At 36.8% G+C, this 20441-nt stretch overlaps 1 protein-coding gene across 1 annotated transcript; it reads right to left on the bottom strand.

Annotated features, from left to right (window-relative positions):
- Positions 1-356: 356 nt before the first annotated feature.
- Positions 357-5965, bottom strand: LOC147514915 (uncharacterized). The gene is made up of 5 exons (XM_086592735.1): positions 5825-5965; positions 4376-5608; positions 3948-4194; positions 2500-2525; positions 357-1226 (listed from the first exon to the last, which is right to left on the bottom strand). The coding sequence occupies exons 2-5, from the start codon at positions 5495-5497 to the stop codon at positions 465-467; spliced, it is 2157 nt and encodes a 718-aa protein (XP_086448861.1). The 5' UTR covers positions 5498-5608; positions 5825-5965; the 3' UTR covers positions 357-464.
- Positions 5966-20441: the final 14476 nt, after the last annotated feature.

The raw sequence follows: 20441 nt of genomic DNA, 5'->3' as shown, positions 1-20441 counted from the left end.
TGGTATATGCACCATTTAATGTTCGGGGGAGAGACAGCAGTGGTGGTTACCGAACCTGAATGGAAAGACTAGTCTACCTTACTATCACAACAGTGGCTAGTTAAGCTCATTAGGGAAATATTACCAATCAGGAAGACCTAATTAGTATCCAAACATAGTTGCTTATAGGATAAATATACATACGCCATAAACAGCAACAACAATACCATACATTAGTTTTTACTTTACAAAAATCCTGTTGCTTCATTCAGTTCTCTTCAATGCCATACAAAGTTCTTTCAAATTAGCTTTCACTTCTGTGCTGGGTGCTGAAATGTCCACTTCAATTTCTCTGTGGAGTAGACTGCAACTTTCCATTTTCATAACTTTTAACACAATAAAATTATAGCTGCCAATCCCAAAGGTCCATTGTAGTATTGCAAGCTCTTGAGGACTGTCATTCATTGTATAACAATCCAGTGTTCTCAAAATTGACCTGTTTTCCAAACTACAAAAGACCCCTTGTTCTGGAACTTGCAAGCCTGCAAACCATTCACAGTTTTCCCCATCAATGCCATGGCAGCAATGCTAGGAAACTGCTTTGTTTTATACTCATCCACTGCCGTCCTTGAACTATCCATATCACAAGCCACTGGTGCAACTGACTTAATATCTCGAGTTTGACTATGACACCATCTATGAATCCAAGGATGTGACAGATTTAGTTCCCGAGATTCTTTCACGGGGTCCATGGAAGCAGATTCTTTTTTTCCTAATAATAGCAATGTATCTTCTAACTCCATTTCCCCTACCCCCTTATCTAGAACTTTACTGGAAGTAGGTCCCGAACTAGTTCTGTGATCTGTTATTTTTCTATACAACTTATTCATTACTGCAGTGCGAGAGCAATCTCCAATTTCGGCATTCTTAGTACTGTGAGAATGATTATCTGACAAATTTAGCCTGAGACGCTTAACCCATCTGCAGCTTGGGTCCAGGCCTGGAAGGAGACACTGTTGAGAACCGGAATTTGAGTTCCCAGCTTGATCAGCATGGAGAAGGTGTTCCACATCCAAACTATCGGTTTTTGAAGTGCTTAAATCAATGCTGTCAATCGCTTTTTCTGCAGCTACAGAAGATGGTGATTCTCGGTTAATGTCAAGCAACTCTTCTGTCATTCTGCTTCCAACTTTTTCTCTCTGCTTTGTTGGGTGAACCATTACTGGATGTTGTCCGACCTTGGCATCCTGCAAATTAGAAGATGGTTATGAACAAAATTTGAAGCTTTTCCATTCACATAAAATGAGAACTCTATCAGCTACTAGTACGAAAATCAGCAGACCCAGTGGTCACTAGATCATTGGCATATTTAGAATTAAAAATGACGAAAGATAGTGAATCAAAGTATATTATGAGTATGGACCATGGAGTGATCATAATTCCCGAAGAGTTGTTCCAAAACATAGCATAAGACCATTGTGTTTAACAAATTAAATACAGGGGGGCAGCATTCTGAGCGCCAAAAGATTATCAGAAATGATCACATTTCAATCAGTTACTTACGGATGAGAGTGCATTGATTACAGATACAAGATCCTAACCCCTCAATCCCCACTAAAGCACCAGAAATCTCATTCAAAGATGTTTTGCTAATCAAAATCAGATTCTCAAAGTTTCTGCTTCCTCTTGCAGCTCGAAATTTAATATTTTGGCCACTTGCATATTGTCAAATGTACTGACGTACTGCAATACAAATTTCTACCAACATTACACCATAATATTATCAAAATTCTTAAAACTTACATAGGGTGTTTCTCCAGTCTCCATAAAGGTTTCATTTCTACCACTTGAATATCTAAAATACTATGCAAAATATTCCAGCACACTATCTAACCAACACATTATTTCCTTGGATATCTGTTTCCCGTTTTTTCTCGAAATCGCTCTTGTCGGTAGAAAGGTTCATGTACATTTTGATTGGGTCAAACACCTTCATTACCAGTGGATCTTATGTCTCGTATCTGTAGGATAAGTTATCCCCTGCCAAACAAAGTTTCCCTCATAAATTTGGGTCTGGTGTGTAATTTTGCGCCCACATAATGTCTTTAACTATTTCAGTCAGCTAATAATTTAGCTAGCCATAGTTGAAGTTGATATCATTCTAGTGTTTTATGAGTAATTGGCCCATGAAGGTTTGTCTGAAAGATACAGAAGGTATCGAAGAAGTCTAGGCAAAAACATGGAACTCAGAGGAGGCAAAGGGAACAAACAAGAACTTATGAAAGGGTCCAATAGTCAGATCAAGATCCCGTGCATATAGAATTAAGTAGAAAGCCTAAAACCTGATAATATTATTCAAGTGTAAAGACTAAGGCAGGATACATAAGTGAAACTAAGAAGCTCCTCCTCACAAAATATATATAAGAAGTAAGAAGTTAGAAAGCTTAAGACCAGATATCTATTGAAGTACAAAGGCTAAGGCAGGATAGATAACTGAAACAAATAAAGGAAAGATTTTACCATATTGGACGGAGATGAAGTTGTACCTGAAAAGCATTAAAAAGAGACTTATTAGGTAATAAAACATGCCAATTCCCTTTACTTTCATAAATCAACTACTTTGAGGTTGTATTTATCACAGCTACATCTTTCTAATAATAGGTAAAAGTTAACAACTTGGCCTAATTAAAGTTGGATTAATCAACACAAAATTGGCCAGAAGCAAATCAAGTGAGACCAAAACCCCCGTCACACCCCAGATCCCAAGAACACGAAACAAAATAAAAGGAGAAATGGAGAAAAGACGCAAAGAGACTCAAATACACCAGACACAAGCCCTCCTTAACCGAAAGTAATGTTAAATGACAAAAAAAACCATCGTCCCCCCACCCAGATTCTACAACTGATACATCACAGTCACAGCTTTTAAGAACAGCTAGTAGCTAAGTTAGTAGTAATCATCATCGTCATTTTCTTTTTGATTGGCAAGCTTGTTTTATATGAGATCAGTATCATCACCCAACAGTTTTACCAACTAAGCTAGCTGGCACCTGCATCATCATCATTGACCTTGTCCAAGTCCTCATCCCCTCCAGAATAGTACAAATCAATCTTTTTGTCCTCATCACACTCGTCTTCTAGATCTTTAAATTCTCTACTGACATTTGTGACCCCACCCTCCACCAGTCTCTCCTCCATCTCACTTTTGACATATACCCAATAGTGCCTTATTCCTTACCTGATTTTTTCTAACTCTCACTCCCCACCTATTTTTAAATTTGACCAGATTATCCTCTGAGCTGTCTAGTTCCAAATATTCATTGATCTCTTGCCATATTAACATTTGCAACCTCCTTTGCTGATCCACTTCATGTATTACTAGACTTTTACTTTCAAATCAAGTCTCCCCTTTTAATAAGAGAGTTCATTTACATATTTGTGTCCCGGAAAAATGGGAAGGACATAGCAGAAATGCTTGCCCGTGAAAGGTCTCTAAAGTACCGTTTGAGAAGAACTTGAAGGAGACACAATGTGCAAATTCTTGTGAAAAACTTAGTGATATTATTTACCAAGACTTGGAAAGAATTTCACAAATCTCCTAGATGAGAAAATAATTCTCCACAATAACGAAAAAGAGGCAAGCTTGTTGTTCCTAGTGACGTCAATATGGAGAAAATAAAGAAAAAAACATACTACACAACACCAAATTATGCATACGTGGCTAACTGAGTTTTGTTACACCACACTGATCTTTATACGTAATGCAAACTGAAGTTGGTAATAATTTCAGTAAGGGAGCAAACTTAGTCAGACCAATTTAAGTGTTTGGGATAGGCGTATTTAGCCATTATGTGGTGACTGTACTACTTTTGAAAAAAAACCAATATTAAACTTCAAACGAAACCAATGTATCATACTAGCAACTGCACTGAAGTAACATAACAAATAGACTAGATTGAGATACATACTTGGAAGAGAATTCCATGTCTGACAAGCATTGATATCCATTGTTTCAGTTTCGCCTGATGATTCATCCCTCAAAGCTAGAAAATTAATTTGTTCATCTCTCTTGCGTTCGCTATTTCGGGAGATTCCTGAAGGTGGAAGTTTTTCACCACACTCATCGTGGTAATCAAAATCAGGTAGTAGTGTAAATAGCTTTGCAGATGCACTTTCCTTCAAGTTGGAGGAAATACTTGACTCTCTCAAGATTTGCTTTCCTTAGACATGTTTTTGGGTGACAAATGGTTGGTTATCTGAAAGCTTTTTGGACCTCCAGATGCTACATCCATATAGGCCACGCTGCTTGACAATCTCAGTTTATCACTATGATGAATAGGCTGAGGAACATCAGATGATGAGTGACATCCATTATTCAATCCATCCAGTCTTCTTAATTTTCCAGGACAGCTGCGAGTTGACAGAAGTCCCCAGTGTTAAATTCATGTTTAACTGTTTCGCCAATAGAAACAGGGAAACGTAAATTGCTTGGTGAGAAATCATTTAGTTGTGGAGTCCCACTCTTCTGCACTGATTCTAGCTTTCCAGAATTCCAGGAGCCGAGATTGTCATTCATTTCCTTATTACGTAACAAATATGAAGAGTAGTTGAGATAATTGTGGTTTTCATGTTGCAAAGGAGTGGAATTAGTACTTTTGAGGTGGTCTTTAGATGGGACCTGAGAACCTAAACCATCCATGTCTTTCTTTCTGCACACATAAGATTGGGCTTCCCTAGATTTAAGCATATATGGCGCAGAATCAGAATTTGACCCACAAAGGTTGTCCTGGAAAAGGGTTAGAACAGGTAAGCCACTCTTCTTATCAATCGACGTTAAGGGTTTTGCCAACTGCCTCTGACTTAGTAATCTAGCATCTGACACAGAATGATGTTCCTTCAGTGGGGATGTTGCTTCTGTGGGAGCTAATCTAAGTACAGTAGAGAGAAAACGGGACTTACTTGCTTCCACAGCTGTAGAACCCGGTTTAAAGAGGTTAATAGTTCGAGTTTTGGTCTCATTCTCCGCAGAAACAGACAAATCCTTTCGCGTGAAAATACTTCCTTTTTTTCCACTAAAGTTGAATAGTGGATTGTGTCGCAGTTCTGATCTTGAGTTTCTTTCATCTGTGTAGCTTGCTTCCAGTTTCTCGTATGTGATCGTAACTCTTTGAGCTTCTGTAACCGCTCCAACTGATTGTGCAGACTGCGGAACATTAGAGGCTGCCACTATATCCTCTGATTGCCATCTCCACGAATTCCTACTTTCAGGAATCTCATATGGACTTGTTTTTCTATCTAATCTTCTCTGTCTGCTAGGTTCAGCAACGTGAACCACCATTGGTCTCTTCTCCAAATCAGGATCCTTTCCTCCATTCTCATCATGAAGACAAAATTGATTCTGAACTTGCAATGTGGAATTACAGCTTGTCGTCATCCAACGGTCCATCCACATGGATCGCAGAGATCGCCCTGGGTCCGTGGTTTTCGCAGCATCGTCAACATAAACATGGTCCGACATGACAATGGTAGGTCTAGAGTAGTAGCTAGATGTGTAATACAACTCTCGATAGGCTCGGGTAAAGACTGCTCGCTTGGTATTTTTGAAACTCCAGAATTTGGCAGCATATTACTGCATAATATTGAGAAAACATCTCATTGGGTGTTGAAAATAAAGATTATGAAACTAGAATGGAAAACAAAACCACTTCAAGAGTCTCTTATTAGATTAAATGAATCTACATACCCTCACACCTTTTTACATTAAATACATACAGTTGAATTGGATTAAAACAAATCTAATCTTAGACTACAAATACAGAAGAAAAGAAACATAGCTTCAGTTTACCTCAGTAGGTGTTACTCCAAGATAGTGGTGAAGTGTGGATCCATATATGCAAGATATTATTTGTCAGAGGGAGAGAAAAGAAGGGTGTATAAATAGTTGGTAGATATATAAAGTGAGTGGGGGACTGTGGTGGTGTTAAAAGCATCCACGTCTTCATTTTTTTTTCTTATTAAACCAACGACTAAGACATCGTCTCAAATAGATATTTCTTTTTTAGATTGGATTAGAATTGGATTGAAAGTTTGAAACACCATCATTCTAGATTGAGACATTTGCATCACTTACCTACCTGTTCGGCTATTCCTATATAATCCTATGTAAGGAGTGTCGTACAAAATGCGGAAATGTTGAAAAGTCTAACTCTTGGCATATCCCGTCTTATTTCAACTTCTGTGTCGAGATTTTATTTTAAGTATCAAGTATAGTGAGATGGCTGAATGGGACGGTTCACCAGGAAAAAAAAAATACAAAAACAAAGGACACGGGATATTTAGTGTCGTGAATGTTTCAGCAGGGAAATGTCGAGATAATTTTTCTCTAATCTTCTTTCTAATAAAAATGTTTGGTGTGGGGCGCAGGACTCCACTCTACGGTTATCATTGTATTTTACAAATTGTGACATGGTAGATCCAAAGTCTTATAAGATATATGTAGTTTACAATGTTAATTTGAAAAAATATTGGATCATTGTTGATTTGGTGAACAATGGCTGATTTGTGGGCTGGGCTTAATTTAAAACAGTGCCTTGGGCACGGGCTATATATTAGTATCTAATAAAAAAAACTTGGTGTGGGGGTCGTAGGGGCCCACCCGGTGGCTACTATTGTATTTCACAAATTGCAACATGGCATATCCAAAGTCTTATAGAGTATGCCCAGTTTACAATATTAATTTGAAAGAGTATTGAATTATTGTTGATTTGATTGGCTATTTTGTGGGCTAGGCTTTTATCATTATGTTGGTTGGAGTTTTTTTGGGCCTAATTTGAAATAGTGTCGTGGGCACCGACTATATACTAGTACTTAATAATTTCGTGAAGTTTTTTGAAATCTCAATTTTGATATCTTCCCCCAATTAAATGAAAAAGTTATTTTGTTGCAGGTTCTCCACCCGTCCGTTTTATTCTTCACAGTCTACAGTTTACATCACACACTGACGCCCACACACATGTCACACCCACAACGCACTTAACTATTATTGAAAATTGAGTGACCACAATAAACTTTGACAATAAGAGAGTGCCCTTTGCACTACCTGGTAGTCTGGTACCCATCAAGGTTACGCTGCAGTCCTTGTGCATTAAGTGTACTAGCCTTGAGCTATTGAGCACGAGGCTCCCACGTAGTTGTCTTTGATGGTCTCTCTCATCTTTGATGTTTAAAATTTAGGGTTTTTTTATACATATCATAATTGGGAATTAGACATATCCCTACTCTAATTTTCTTTAGACACTAGCCATTTGGCCTGGCCTATGGCCGGACTTGCTACATAGATAGCTAATGACTCAAAAGCCTAAAGTCTACTTGAATAAATAATATATGTATATTGATAGCTAATGATTCATTGCTTATAATATATGTATAGTTTGTTTGAAGGGTTTATGTTTTTCTAATTTTTTTTGAAGGGGTTTTGTTTCTAGTTTTGGGTTATTATTGTTTCTATTGCAATAAGTTGTCAGGTTGCCGATGAAGGAGTATGGGACCTAGTAGCACCTTCTGGCGAATGTTTGCGTCGCGGGTTTTCTCTAGACCTAAAGATTGGGAGTTGTACTGATCCCATCAATTATTGTTCAAATGTTGCTACTCCACCCGTCCGTTTTATTCTTCACAGTCTACAGTTTACATCACACACTGACGCCCACACACATGTCACACCCACAACGCACTTAACTATTATTGAAAATTGAGTGACCACAATAAACTTTGACAATAAGAGAGTGCCCTTTGCACTACCTGGTAGTCTGGTACCCATCAAGGTTATTGCAGATCCTTGTGCATTAAGTGTACTAGCCTTGAGCTATTGAGCACGAGGCTCCCACTTAGTTGTCTTTGATGGTCTCTCTCATCTTTGATGTTTAAAATTTAGGGTTTTTTTTATACATATCATAATTGGGAATTAGACATATCCCTACTCTAATTTTCTTTAGACACTAGCCATTTGGCCTGGCCTATGGCCGGACTTGCTACATAGATAGCTAATGACTCAAAAGCCTAAAGTCTACTTGAATAAATAATATATGTATATTGATAGCTAATGATTCATTGCTTATAATATATGTATAGTTTGTTTGAAGGGTTTATGTTTTTCTAATTTTTTTTTGAAGGGTTTTGTTTCTAGTTTTGGGTTATTATTTTTCATTTGCAATAAGTTGTCGTTCTTCGGCGATGAAGGAGTATGGGACCTAGTAGCACCTTCTGGCGAATGTTTGCGTAGCGGGTTTTCTCTAGACCTAAAGATTGGGAGTTGTGCTGATCCTATCAATTATTGTTCAAATGTTGCTAGTTCGATCTAGCAACATGACATTCTGCCTAGAGCCTATTCCAAAGGATTCAACGATAGATACATTTACCGAGTCCACAGATTCACCAAGGTATAAAGCTTTAAGCTCAAAATCGGATGACCATCAAACAATGTGCAACATTGGCTAAAAGGTTGAGCTTCAACAACCAAGTTAAGCAAGCTACTCAATAATCAGTAAATCATACTGAAAGAAAGCTTGTAGCAGAATATGAGACAATGGGCTGAACACAATCAATTCAAAGAATATAGGTAAAACAACACCACTGTAAGAATGTTTCTATTACCACTATGGAAATATAGCCAACATAGAATATAATATGTTCGTTGAATAGCTGACTAAAAAACTCCAGTGAAATTGACTACCAACATATGTTGCATATTGGAAAGACAATTGACAAAATGTGTTTGTTGCAGTAAGTTTCATCACAAATAGTTTAAATGAAAGACAATGACCGAAGAGTGAGTTTAATGTAGGTATATTATCCCTTAGAATAACAAAAATATTTAATAAAAGTAACTTTCAACATATAACTTGAGCATTTTTTTTGTATGTCTGCAACGTAAATTTTTTAGCGCACTTCGTTATATATGTCAGGAGTCCATTGATGAGTCAATCGCAATCTGTCCTGCAATAAGATTAATTTTTAGCGTCAGTTATTTATTATTTCAATATTTTATTTATGACCATTATTGAATGAATAAATTACCTGAATTCATAGATATTATTTCTTGGCATTTGGTTCTTCATCCTCTTGTTTGATTTTAATGCGTTGTTTTTTAAGATAGTAATAGAATATGTGAGATGTATACCAAAACATAGCAAAAATATTTTACAGGCAAAACTAAGATAAACATATGCAAATGTTCCCTGATAGATACACATATTAATATAAAAGAATAATACTACAACCTTAACACAACAATATCAAGAGGCGAGTACCAATTTAAACTAACTAATATAAGAATATTTTCTACTATGTATTTTATTTTTCCCAAACAATGTGTTCATTCCACTTCTTTCTTTATAGTTGAATGTGTTCCGCAGTTGTTGGCTTGTTGGCTTCAATATTGCCAAAGAAACTTGAAGTTTCCTTTAATGTCATGTCTTGTAGCAATCAGTGGCCAATACCACCCGTATTAGGTTTCAACTTCTCTCCATTTTGAAGGGAAATCGATCAATTACATAGTATCTCCAACATGCCAAGTCCTTAGCTGATTCCCACTTCGAATCAACCAACCAAAACAATTGACTTTGAAAAAAGACAACTACGATAAAATCCCCCACATTCAAATTTTCTTCAAATAGACCTAATAGAAAAACAAAGAAATTAAAAAAATTCATTGTAGATCTATATATCATCGAGTCACTACCAACAATGCACATCAATCTTCACATCTCTTTTATAAAGAAGCAAGTTCAACATTACCACACAACATGTACATATAACCGTAAAAACCCATGTGAGAAAACTATAAGTTAAAGAGATTGCATATACCATGTTAGATATAATATAACATAAAAACGTGAATAATCTAGGAACAATGCTAAGCAAGTGCACACACCTACTCGATATATTATCATCCTCATGCATCATCAGTAGCCAACGTACCGCATCACCAAAACATATAGGAACTTTGGACGTTAAATGTGCCAAAATATAGCTAGAGAGGAACACCTTGTCAGCTGCATTCAATGACTTGTATCATATATACCCCAGAGAGTTTTTTCCACTATACATTCAGTGGAGGAGCAAAGTTCAAAATAGCATCATCAACCACACTCAAAAACATTGCTAGCAAGTCTAGCTACTGCTTGATTCGTTACCCCCTAACCCATGACGAATCATGTAACTCCTAGCTTCCTACTTATATATTTGACCATATTAAGACAATACCAAGGTGCATGTCATCTGCCATCAACTATGTCACGCCCCAAATTTTATAATGACTGATTACCAAAGACACATGGCATCTACAGTCATTATGAAACTTGGGACATGATCGGACCAACTAAGCAAAACCCAAACTAAACAAAGACAGAATAATCTTCCAAAAATTTCGGCAGAATCTCCTCTGTATTTTTAACATTTCATAAACTTAAATTCTGTCATAACCTGAAAATCATAACAATATAGATATCTCATTGTTTAATCCAGTTACTTAACCGTCTCGACGAATGTCAGAACAGTTAAATAACCCTTAAGCCTCGAGACAATTTAGTTCCTTCCCTAAGAAGGCATTAGTTTCTCTAGCGCGTCTAAAATGTACTAAAAAATTGTATAATTTACATCATGACTGTTAGTTACCACAACTAAAAGTTGGCCCTATGACGTTGATTCAATACAATATTTTGATATTTTCAATCAAATTCAAGAAAGTTGCATGCTATAGTTCAATGTTTTTGAAAAAGGGCTGACTTTTGCTTCTGAATAGACCCCACACAGAGCAGGAAACACCCCTCCCTTAATTATTCCCAACTCCTCTGAGGAACTAAACCATGACAGAAAACTTTAGGATAAGAAAACGTTTCAATATCACATTGAAAATATTCCAAACTCTTAATATGTACCTCCGTGGGTGAAAGTTCTCGACTCCTAGATCTTCATCCCATATAAATATGTAATCATAGATGGAAACTACATCAGGGTGAAGAAACCGCTTTGCGAACCACCTGGCAAAGAAACATAATATGCAAGATTAGGGTTTATTGTTCTGTTAAGTTGACCATTAATCAAAGTGGTTTGGGCATAACGCTAATTACATAATGCCCTGAACCTTTCATATTGATCTCCCCAAGGAGTACTACGAATGAGTTGGAGTTTTACAATTTTGTTTGGTTATGAGCAACGATATGTATAGCCTTATTACTCCACTCAAGATATTGCCACCCGTCCACATTGCAATCATAGTGGAATAGAATAACAGTGAAATTTTCTGAAAAGAACTGAAATTTCTGAGATTAGATGAAAAATCTTTTGCTTTAAATATCCAGCACGCTGATTAAAGAAATACCTTCTGAACAATGGTGTCAACATTTTCCTTTTATTTAATACCAGCTGAAATTGCTAATAGATTTCGATGACTTTGATGTTCAACCTGAGACGCGAAGGTTGCACACAACATCAACAAACATAGCATAACCACTAGTGACCAGACTGGCATATCTCGGAGAAAATTAAATGTAGAAACAATATGGGAAATATAAGACTAATAAGAGCGCCAACTGTAGACTGTAAAAATGTCTACCCTTGGTTACCAATACATAACTAAACAGTCCAGAGACTTCGAGGTGTCATTTGATGATTTCCATATACAGCTCAAACTATTGGCCAATGTCGAAACCCAGAAAAAAAAAAGGAAAAGCAGAAAACCTTTAACTTGCATTATTTAGTGTGAGAAGACGATGAAATCTAGAAGGCTTAAAATCGCTTTCACAATCATCAAATAGGATCCCAGTATCTCCGGTCACTTCTTACTCTTTATCTTCTCTATATTTAGGACTTCATTCTCAAATCCCTGTCTTCCACTTTTTCCCCGGTGAAGGTGGGAACCGAACCCAAGACCTTGAGCCCAACCTTCCAAAATCGACCAGTAGATTACTACATAATATCTTAACATGCTATAATCAAGTATCCATTAAACTTAAGGTACTTAGGGAGAGAGAGCGAGAGAGATCCCTCAAAATGAAAAAAGACAATCCAGTCCAAAAGATAATTTGAAACTATAGCTTCCACAATTATCAAAACAGGTCCAAGTATCTCCAGCCAATACATAATAGATAAACAGGGTTTGATATGGTTTAATAAAAATCCCAAGTTTACAGTAAAAAAATCTTGGATCTCGTAACGAAATGTAGATGAATCCTTAACGAAATCTTGGCTGCATGACTTTGTCTTTCTTTTCTTTTTTTTTTTGAAACTCAGCCATTTTTTTTTTTTTTTGTGGCATTGCTTCTATCTAACTTTTTTTAAAACTATAAATTTCGGTATCTGTAACCAATGTATTAGCTTGTAACATTCAAATTAGCTTGAGTTAATCTATACCGAGACAACAAAAAACTCGGTTCAAAAAGAAGGTACTAATGCTTTCGGCTTAGTGAACTTGGCGTGTAACGGGGTTAAATCAAGCATCTGAATAAAAGGGCGGCACCAAATTGGTAAACTATTTGAGTGAGCAAAAAATTAATATCAATCCTAAATATGATAGGTTTACACTTTAGAAAGTCTTAGATTATATATCTAATAAGCGAGCTACTTTTATATAGGCCAGCTACATACAACAATATGAAAGACACCAATATCAACCAAACTTGACCATTTAGTTATCATCTTCATAGCACCAAACTTTCTTTTCTAACCATTCTTTTAGATCATGCTACTCCTCGCATTTCATGAGTCGGAGAAGATGATTGTTACGCTAGGGTAAATCAAACAAACATACCAACTCATAACACAGTAAATTGTTTAAAGGCGGTGAGGAAGTACCTTAATTAGTATCCATATGCTTTATTATCAATCGCCTTTGAGGCACCACTCACTACAACCAAACATCACTTTTGTGACGGCTAGTAGGCGTCAGAATTATTTTTTGTGACGCCTACAAGGCGTTGGAATTTAGGCGTCTGTGTTGGTGTCAGAAATATTTGTGACGTAAACGCCGTCATAATTGACATATATTTATCGGCGCACATGCGCCCGTCACTAAATATGCATTACTACGCTTGTGCGCCGTCACTAAATTTGCATTTCTCGGCTTTCTACGCCAAGAATTATAAATTTGGTTTTTTTTAAATGCTACGCCGTCAGTAATTATAAATTTGGTTTTTTTTAAATGCTTACTGACGCCTGTCAGGCGTCACAAATTATTATTTATTTTAAAAAATATATATATTTGTTTTTGGTTTCCATCATAATATTTATATTCCCCTGAAATCGCCTGCATAAATACAACCACATAAACCCCAAACACATAATATAATTAAGACTTTACAAGCAATTATACACAAAAAAAATCTTAGTAATAACCATCACCAAAATTTGACTAAGTATATATATCACTTAATGAATAACATGTAAATTAAAAGATATAGATGTATGGATATAGCATAATCTACCAACATACTATTTCAATATAATTCATATACAACAACTCAAGATCACATCTTAAGAAGCAAGAGCATGGGGTCCTTGACGATTCTCCTGGCGGTCTCGTTCTAAAACATACACACTGGACCAAGGGTGACTACAAATCTTCGGTGATATTCATTTTTCCTTCATAAAAAGAAAAAAATTCATTTCAACTAGACCTTAGTCAATACAAGCTAAGGAACCACTAAAACAAGCTATTGACGAGTCAATATATACAATTTTCACTAACCGTGCAGTCTCCTTGACGATTCTCTGGCGGTCTCGGCTCTACAACATATACCCGGACCCAAGGCAGCTCTACAGATCTTCGGTGATGTTCATTTTTCCTTCATAAAATGAAAAAATTTATTTCAACTAGACCTTAGTCAATACAAGCTAAGGAACCACTAAAACAAACTATTGACTAGTCAATATACACAATTTTCACTAACCCGTGCGATTCGTAACATAATATGCTCGCCACATGCATGATTTCAAAAAAAAAAAAAAATGAAATTTATTAGCATTTAGGATCTGTTAAGAGTAGAACCTTTTCAGCATTCCTAAACCTCGGCTTCCAACCACAAGAGAATCAAGCTTCAAGTCATCAACTGCATCACAAAGTTTATCCCCCGGGTGAAAACACTTGTAGATACTTTCTATTTGGGAAAGTAATGACATACCTTTCTATATTCGGTCTCGGGCATTGCAGTTCATTTCTCTTCCTTAAGATTTGTGACTCAATCTCTTTCAGCTTCTCTGAGGTATCCTCAAAGGATTTTGCACAAAGAAGCTTCAATGGTATAGCTAGCAGCCTTGAAAAAATTGTCCCCTAAAGAAAATTTAAATAGAAATTAATAAAATGTCCAATATACTAGTACCAGAACCTGAAGCTAATTAAATAGAAGGGAAATAGTTTAGACCATAGACAGCAAATATGTGAATGCCAGGTTTTAGTTCGGAGACTTCACACGGTTGAAGACCTTCCAACCTTTTAAAGAAAGTAGCACTTGGTCATTTCCATAACAGGTACAGAGGCATTTCCTCTAGCGACACCACCAAAGCCAGCGAAGCGGGCACCAGCAGAGGTCCATGGCAGTAGTAGGCACCAGCGGCAGCAACAACACCCAGCAGTAGCAGCAGGCACCACCACCTACACACACACACACTCTCTCTCTCTCTCTCTTTCTCTCTCACACACACCAACTAGCAGTACACTCACATTACCACATGCACACACTTACACACTCACACACTAGCTAGCAGCACATTCACATTACCACATGCACACACTCACATCACCGCCTGCACACACTCATGCACTAGCTAGCAGCACACGGAAGACTGCGATTTACCGGCGGTAGCCAGCGGCACCGATCCGATTACCACCACAAAATGAGAGCGAAGTTTATGCAAATAAATGGAAATCCAATCGACCACTTAAATAAAGGCAATTAAAATTATCATACAGTGGCAAAAGGCAAAAGGGTTTACGCAGATTTTCAAGCTCTAGAGGAAGGGGTCCTCCAAGATTATTGTCTTGCAAGAACCTGCAAATAATTTAAGTTGGGTTAGTATAGTATAATTGGCATTATCACGATTTTACTCGTACTCATTTTGGAATCTTAAAGTTCTTCGAGTAGCGATACTACCGATTTCTCTTGGAATGGTTCCATCGATAAAGTTTCCCAACAAAGAGACGATAATGTAATGTAGATACTTATTATACTTGACTAGTATAATCTGAGTTAAATAAATATGCAACTCTTAAGTTAGCCTATGAAGGAAAAGTAGTTACAAAATGGCGAGAGGAAGTGAAGCTCAAGTTCTTGGAATAGACCCATTCAAAAAGTTTGAGTCGGTCTCCGCATGAGAGAGAAAAATCAAGACCCAACTTCCATTTCAAGTATTCTCAAATAGTCAAATGTAAGGGAAAGAGTTGTTGGGCCAAATACAGTGAGGCCCATGAAACTTGAGTCTGGGCCTTGGATAGTATAGCTCATAATTGGCCTTGGTAAAACTCAATTGGGAAAAACGATCCAGGCTTACATTTTGCGCAAATAAGTGAGGTTGGCCAAGTTAACTGGTAATTCTCCCTCTAAGCTCAAACTCTTGAGCTAACTGAAATTGAAACAAAAACACAACTATTAAAAATGTAGAACATATTATGTAGCAATTGAAAACGTTGTAGAATCATTTGATCTTTGTGTAAATTAAGAAAATTGCATACATGTTTGTGACATGGCAAATGGTGGAGGCGTTGAAAGTACAATCACAAGTGACATTGTTCAAGGTATCCGACAGCGACCCTGGTGTGGTTATACTAAAACCTTGGCACATTCGGCCAAGAAGAATTGGTTCACATTCCATTGTCTGGTTCCCAATTTTGTGGATATTCGTTGAAGCGTTTCCAGTCACACCATTGCACACTAGTACACCATCACACACTGCACACAAACAGTCTACACACCACCAATCCACACAATACAAACCACCAGTCCACCACGACACACTACACACTGCACACCACCAGTTCACACAATGCACACGGCCAGTCCACCACGACACACTGCACACCACCAGTTCACACAATGCACACCACCAATCAACCACCACACACTACACACCATCAGTTCACACACTGCACCACCAGTCCACACAATGCACATCACCAGTTCTCCACCACACAATGTGAAATATAAATGAACTAGCAGCTTAAGTAAAGAGACTTGAATAATTAATAGGATGTAATGCAAGGAATGAAGGTTGATGAAAACATCGTGACTTACCTTGTATCCCGGAAATACAGTTTGAATTCGAATAGTTGCAATGTCCTCAATGCTTCTTTCGTGCTCTTCAGCGAAGCATATATTCCATATTACAAAATGCGCACTTGAATTTCAAAAGAAACCAAAGCAAAAGATGTACATGATGTTTCAAATAATATTTTCTTAAAAAAAAGCCCCAGTGTGAATAACTAAAGTGAAGGATTGAGATTTACTTGTGCTTAAGATAAGCATAGAAATTCACAGATAAAAGGCAATTGTTGTGAGAAGAGATGGCAGAGATCAATTTGTAGGAAACTGATTCGCAAAGGAGGGCTTGAGTTTCTAGGGTTTGCCATTTGCATGATTGGGGAAAAAGAGTAAAGTTTAGAGATTTTTTTTCTTTGGGATAAGAACAGGTGAGAGAGATGAAGTCCCCACGTGTTGAAAGCGTTAACTTTTTTTTTCAGAAACCACGCTGGCCTGCCGTCACTTTATTTTTAAAAACTCTAACAAATAAATTCCGTAATTATCTGATTACTAGTGACGGTTTTAGTTCACTACTGACACCTATCTGCCATCACAATCTTACTGACGCCTTACTGGCATCACAAACTGAAAAAGCCCAGTGTCACAAAAATACAGTTATGGTGTAGTGACTGAAACCTAATGTATTTGGACTTCCATTTCAACAAAAGATTAATTTGCAAAAGTTAAAGAAAGTCAAATACAAAGCATTAACATGATATTGATTAGTATGGCATCTAAAATGCTTGCAGGAACAACTATAACATGATCTTAAAGCTGAATACATGCATCATATGAAAAAAAATTCATACCGAATCATGAATTTAAACTCAACCCTTTAAATCACTACATACAAAGAAAAAAAAATCCAAACTCCACCTTATTGAAAGAAACCAAAACTTTTAGGGAACCAATTCCCAGTAAAAAGAAACCAAGAGTCTAATAAATTAGCTAGAGAAGGGTAAGAAATAATGTAATAATTCCTCTGTTGCCATATTAGCATAGACTTGGGTCTCGGACTCATTACTATTTTCTTCCTTAGCATTTAGTCAAACACCTATGAGGCAGATTAATAAGGATGATTGGGGTTGCAAACCACAACAAATAAGCTACTCCTTGTCAAGTTGGTTTTATTGTATTATGATGGTTTATTCTCACCATGTGTAAAATTCGAAACATGCGTAAAGTTAGTTGCATTATGAACTCTTCTCACCTGGTTAAAATAATGAGCGATCTAATTACTTGGTGGTTGAGAACTTACACTCCAAACACAACCCGTGGAATGCACAAAGTGCATATCCCAACCACTTGAGAATGGTGTCATTGACCTCCAACAAAGGGCATGATAGCCACAACAACAATCTCAATACTGAAGTAGATATGTAATCTCCAATCCTATGAGACAATATATAGGTTTATATATACAGTACGTCTACCAAACTACTCATGAGAAATATGACATAATCTTTTAATTGCTAGAATAACACAACACGTAAAGCTCCCAGAAAATCATTTAACAACACTGACTTGTTAGTTCAACAAATGCCTATAATCATTTTAATGTAATGATTAGTAGTATTGTTAAAAAATTGTGACATTAGGGGATGTAAACTAATTAGTTTAACTAACACTACTTTCCCTCCTCTCTATCGTTAATTTAGTGACTAACCCCTTTGTAAAAAGTGGTGCTACCTGACCAACAGTCACAACGTTTATCTAATCAACTAAGCTTAAAAGAAAACCAACCATACCTTCTAGTTTAAGTAAAAATTATGTATGGAGAATGATCATATTTGTTTCATGAACCATGACTTCATTACAACTTTAACAACTAAAAAGTGAAAGTGACACTTAAATTCAATCTAGCTAAGTAGTTCATATGGTCTTTAAACGACCTGAATAGCAGTTCGATAAATTCCACAAAGGTTAAAGAGTAAAATAATGGTATCGAGAGAACACCCAACTTAATGTGATATCGAGAGATCAAGGAATGACACATATCCAATATGCTATGAGAGAGTTTCGTGGAGAAGGCAATAGTAGAAGATGGTTTCTAAAAAGACTAACTAAAAGAGAATGACTCTACGCAAAGTTAGAAAGAAAAAAATCAATAAAACAGCAGCACGACTATGAATCTCTGCAGATGAACTTATTAGTGAGTTTATGGCCTAACTTAGGCCAGGGAAAGGAAGATCTCTAACAATGAATAAGCTGCCTTTCTTTCACTCGTAAGATAATATCTCTAATTATAACTTCAACAATATAACTATAATTATAAGTTCATAAAAATTCATATGCACTAATAGTTATATTTTTGTCATAAGGACTCTCGGGAAGCACGTTTATGTTAGTAAAACTATTCACGTCATTCAATCATTCTAGGAAATGACATTGCAACCATTGGCACATCTCACCCTACACAATCTGCAAGGGGTTAAGTGCAAACTGAGGAAGCCAAAACCTCAAGGCATGATCCAAGCACATATTTAGCTTAGAAATCTAACTTAGGAAGCAATTAAAGTGAGCAAAGGTTTGCATTGAGGGACGTGTACATTCTTGAATCTTGACTGATCGAGTGATTCAGTACTACGCATTTGTCATTCATATATATTATGTCTCTTTTTTTCCTTTTTCTTAAGATTGATCGATCAGTACTAACGTTGTTTAGATAGGGTGCATATTACCATTCCAAAGTCTAAGCCATATATTGATGATCGTTATAATAAAATGAACTACATACAAACTCACCTGGTGAGGAACTCGGAGATAGGGTGAGAGGAGAGGATAGGAGATCGATCACCATTAGCAATTCGTAGGATATCTGGCTGAAGATCCTCATAAGTGATCATAGGGATCTTTGACTTAAAGGTATCGCGGTCAGTTGCTCCTCCCAATTTGTATCTTCTGAGAAGCTCGGTGTGAGCATTCTGGGTCAATATTTGGGCCAACACCTTCTCTTGAACGGAATCAGCATTTTTGGTAATTTCTTGAATGAATTGAAGAGCCTTGGCATCTTTTTTGATGTAGTAGCGGTAGCGGGTCGATAGGCGGTTCAAAGAAAAGTTGTGTTTGCAATTGCAGGAAACATCATAACTCCCACCCACAAACTCCACCGCATCGTTACAATCCGGAGTTGGGCACCACTTAATTCTTTTTTTAAATTCAACATATGATCGAAGCAGGAAACGCAAGTACTTCCAACGCTCTTCATCGAAACTAATTTATTCACCAACTCGTCACCCACAGAAGCAACACACTTAATCTCAGGGCATCTCATTGTTAAACATCCAGGGCCATCATTAATTGAAGTAGTAATGTATCCCTTCCAACATAACTTACAAAACAAATGACCACACGCAACAGTAACCATATCTCTATGAAGAAAGTCATCAAAACAAATTCTACAATTATCAGAATTAGAGTCACCAAAGTTGAAGATAGCTTTGAACTCACATTTGGCCTCACATTTATAACCCAAGAACACCATCGTCACCACCGACGACAGGGTAAAAACTTGCCCAATGACAGAAAACCAACCACTTATTCTCAAAGAATAGATAAATCTATTCCCGTTAGTGAAGAAGCTGATGGCAAATGAACTTCAATCTGATAAACGAAGCTGTTCCGGTAAAGCGGACAATCCGAAATCTGAAATTTTAAGACTCATTCTCATCTAATAGTCCTGCAGTCAATTTTTCTTTATCTACTTTACTCCGGCAGCCAACAACATATCTCGAGCTACTACTGGCTTTAACAATCACTGGGAAAAAAAAAAAAAAAAAAAAAAAAACCTTTATCAGTTAAACAATCGCTCATCAATTTTGATGGGAACCAAGTGCAAGCGCACGAAATACTTACATCGCTCATTATCAAGAGGTCGAAGAACTTCTCCAATAATTTGGCCAACACTCTGAAGAGACTTCAAATCATCTTCAGTTTTAGCATACTCCTTTTTTGCAGCTCTCAAAGCTTCCCTCCCTGCATATTCAACATTCACAGTCTTAAATCAATGACGTGGATCCAATTTTTCTCCAAAGTTAATTAAAAAAGTGTTCTTTCCAACTTAAAACACTCACTAGGAGCATTCTTTGATGGCTACAAAAGGGTGTATATTTCATTCACTAGGAGCATTCTTTGATGGCCTCCCATTTTAACGCCTTCAATTTTTTTTTTTAAAAA

Source organism: Coptis chinensis, chromosome 2, assembly GCF_015680905.1.
Source record: "Coptis chinensis isolate HL-2020 chromosome 2, ASM1568090v1, whole genome shotgun sequence".
NCBI lineage: Eukaryota > Viridiplantae > Streptophyta > Magnoliopsida > Ranunculales > Ranunculaceae > Coptis > Coptis chinensis.
This window is presented reverse-complemented; position numbering and strand designations above follow the sequence as displayed.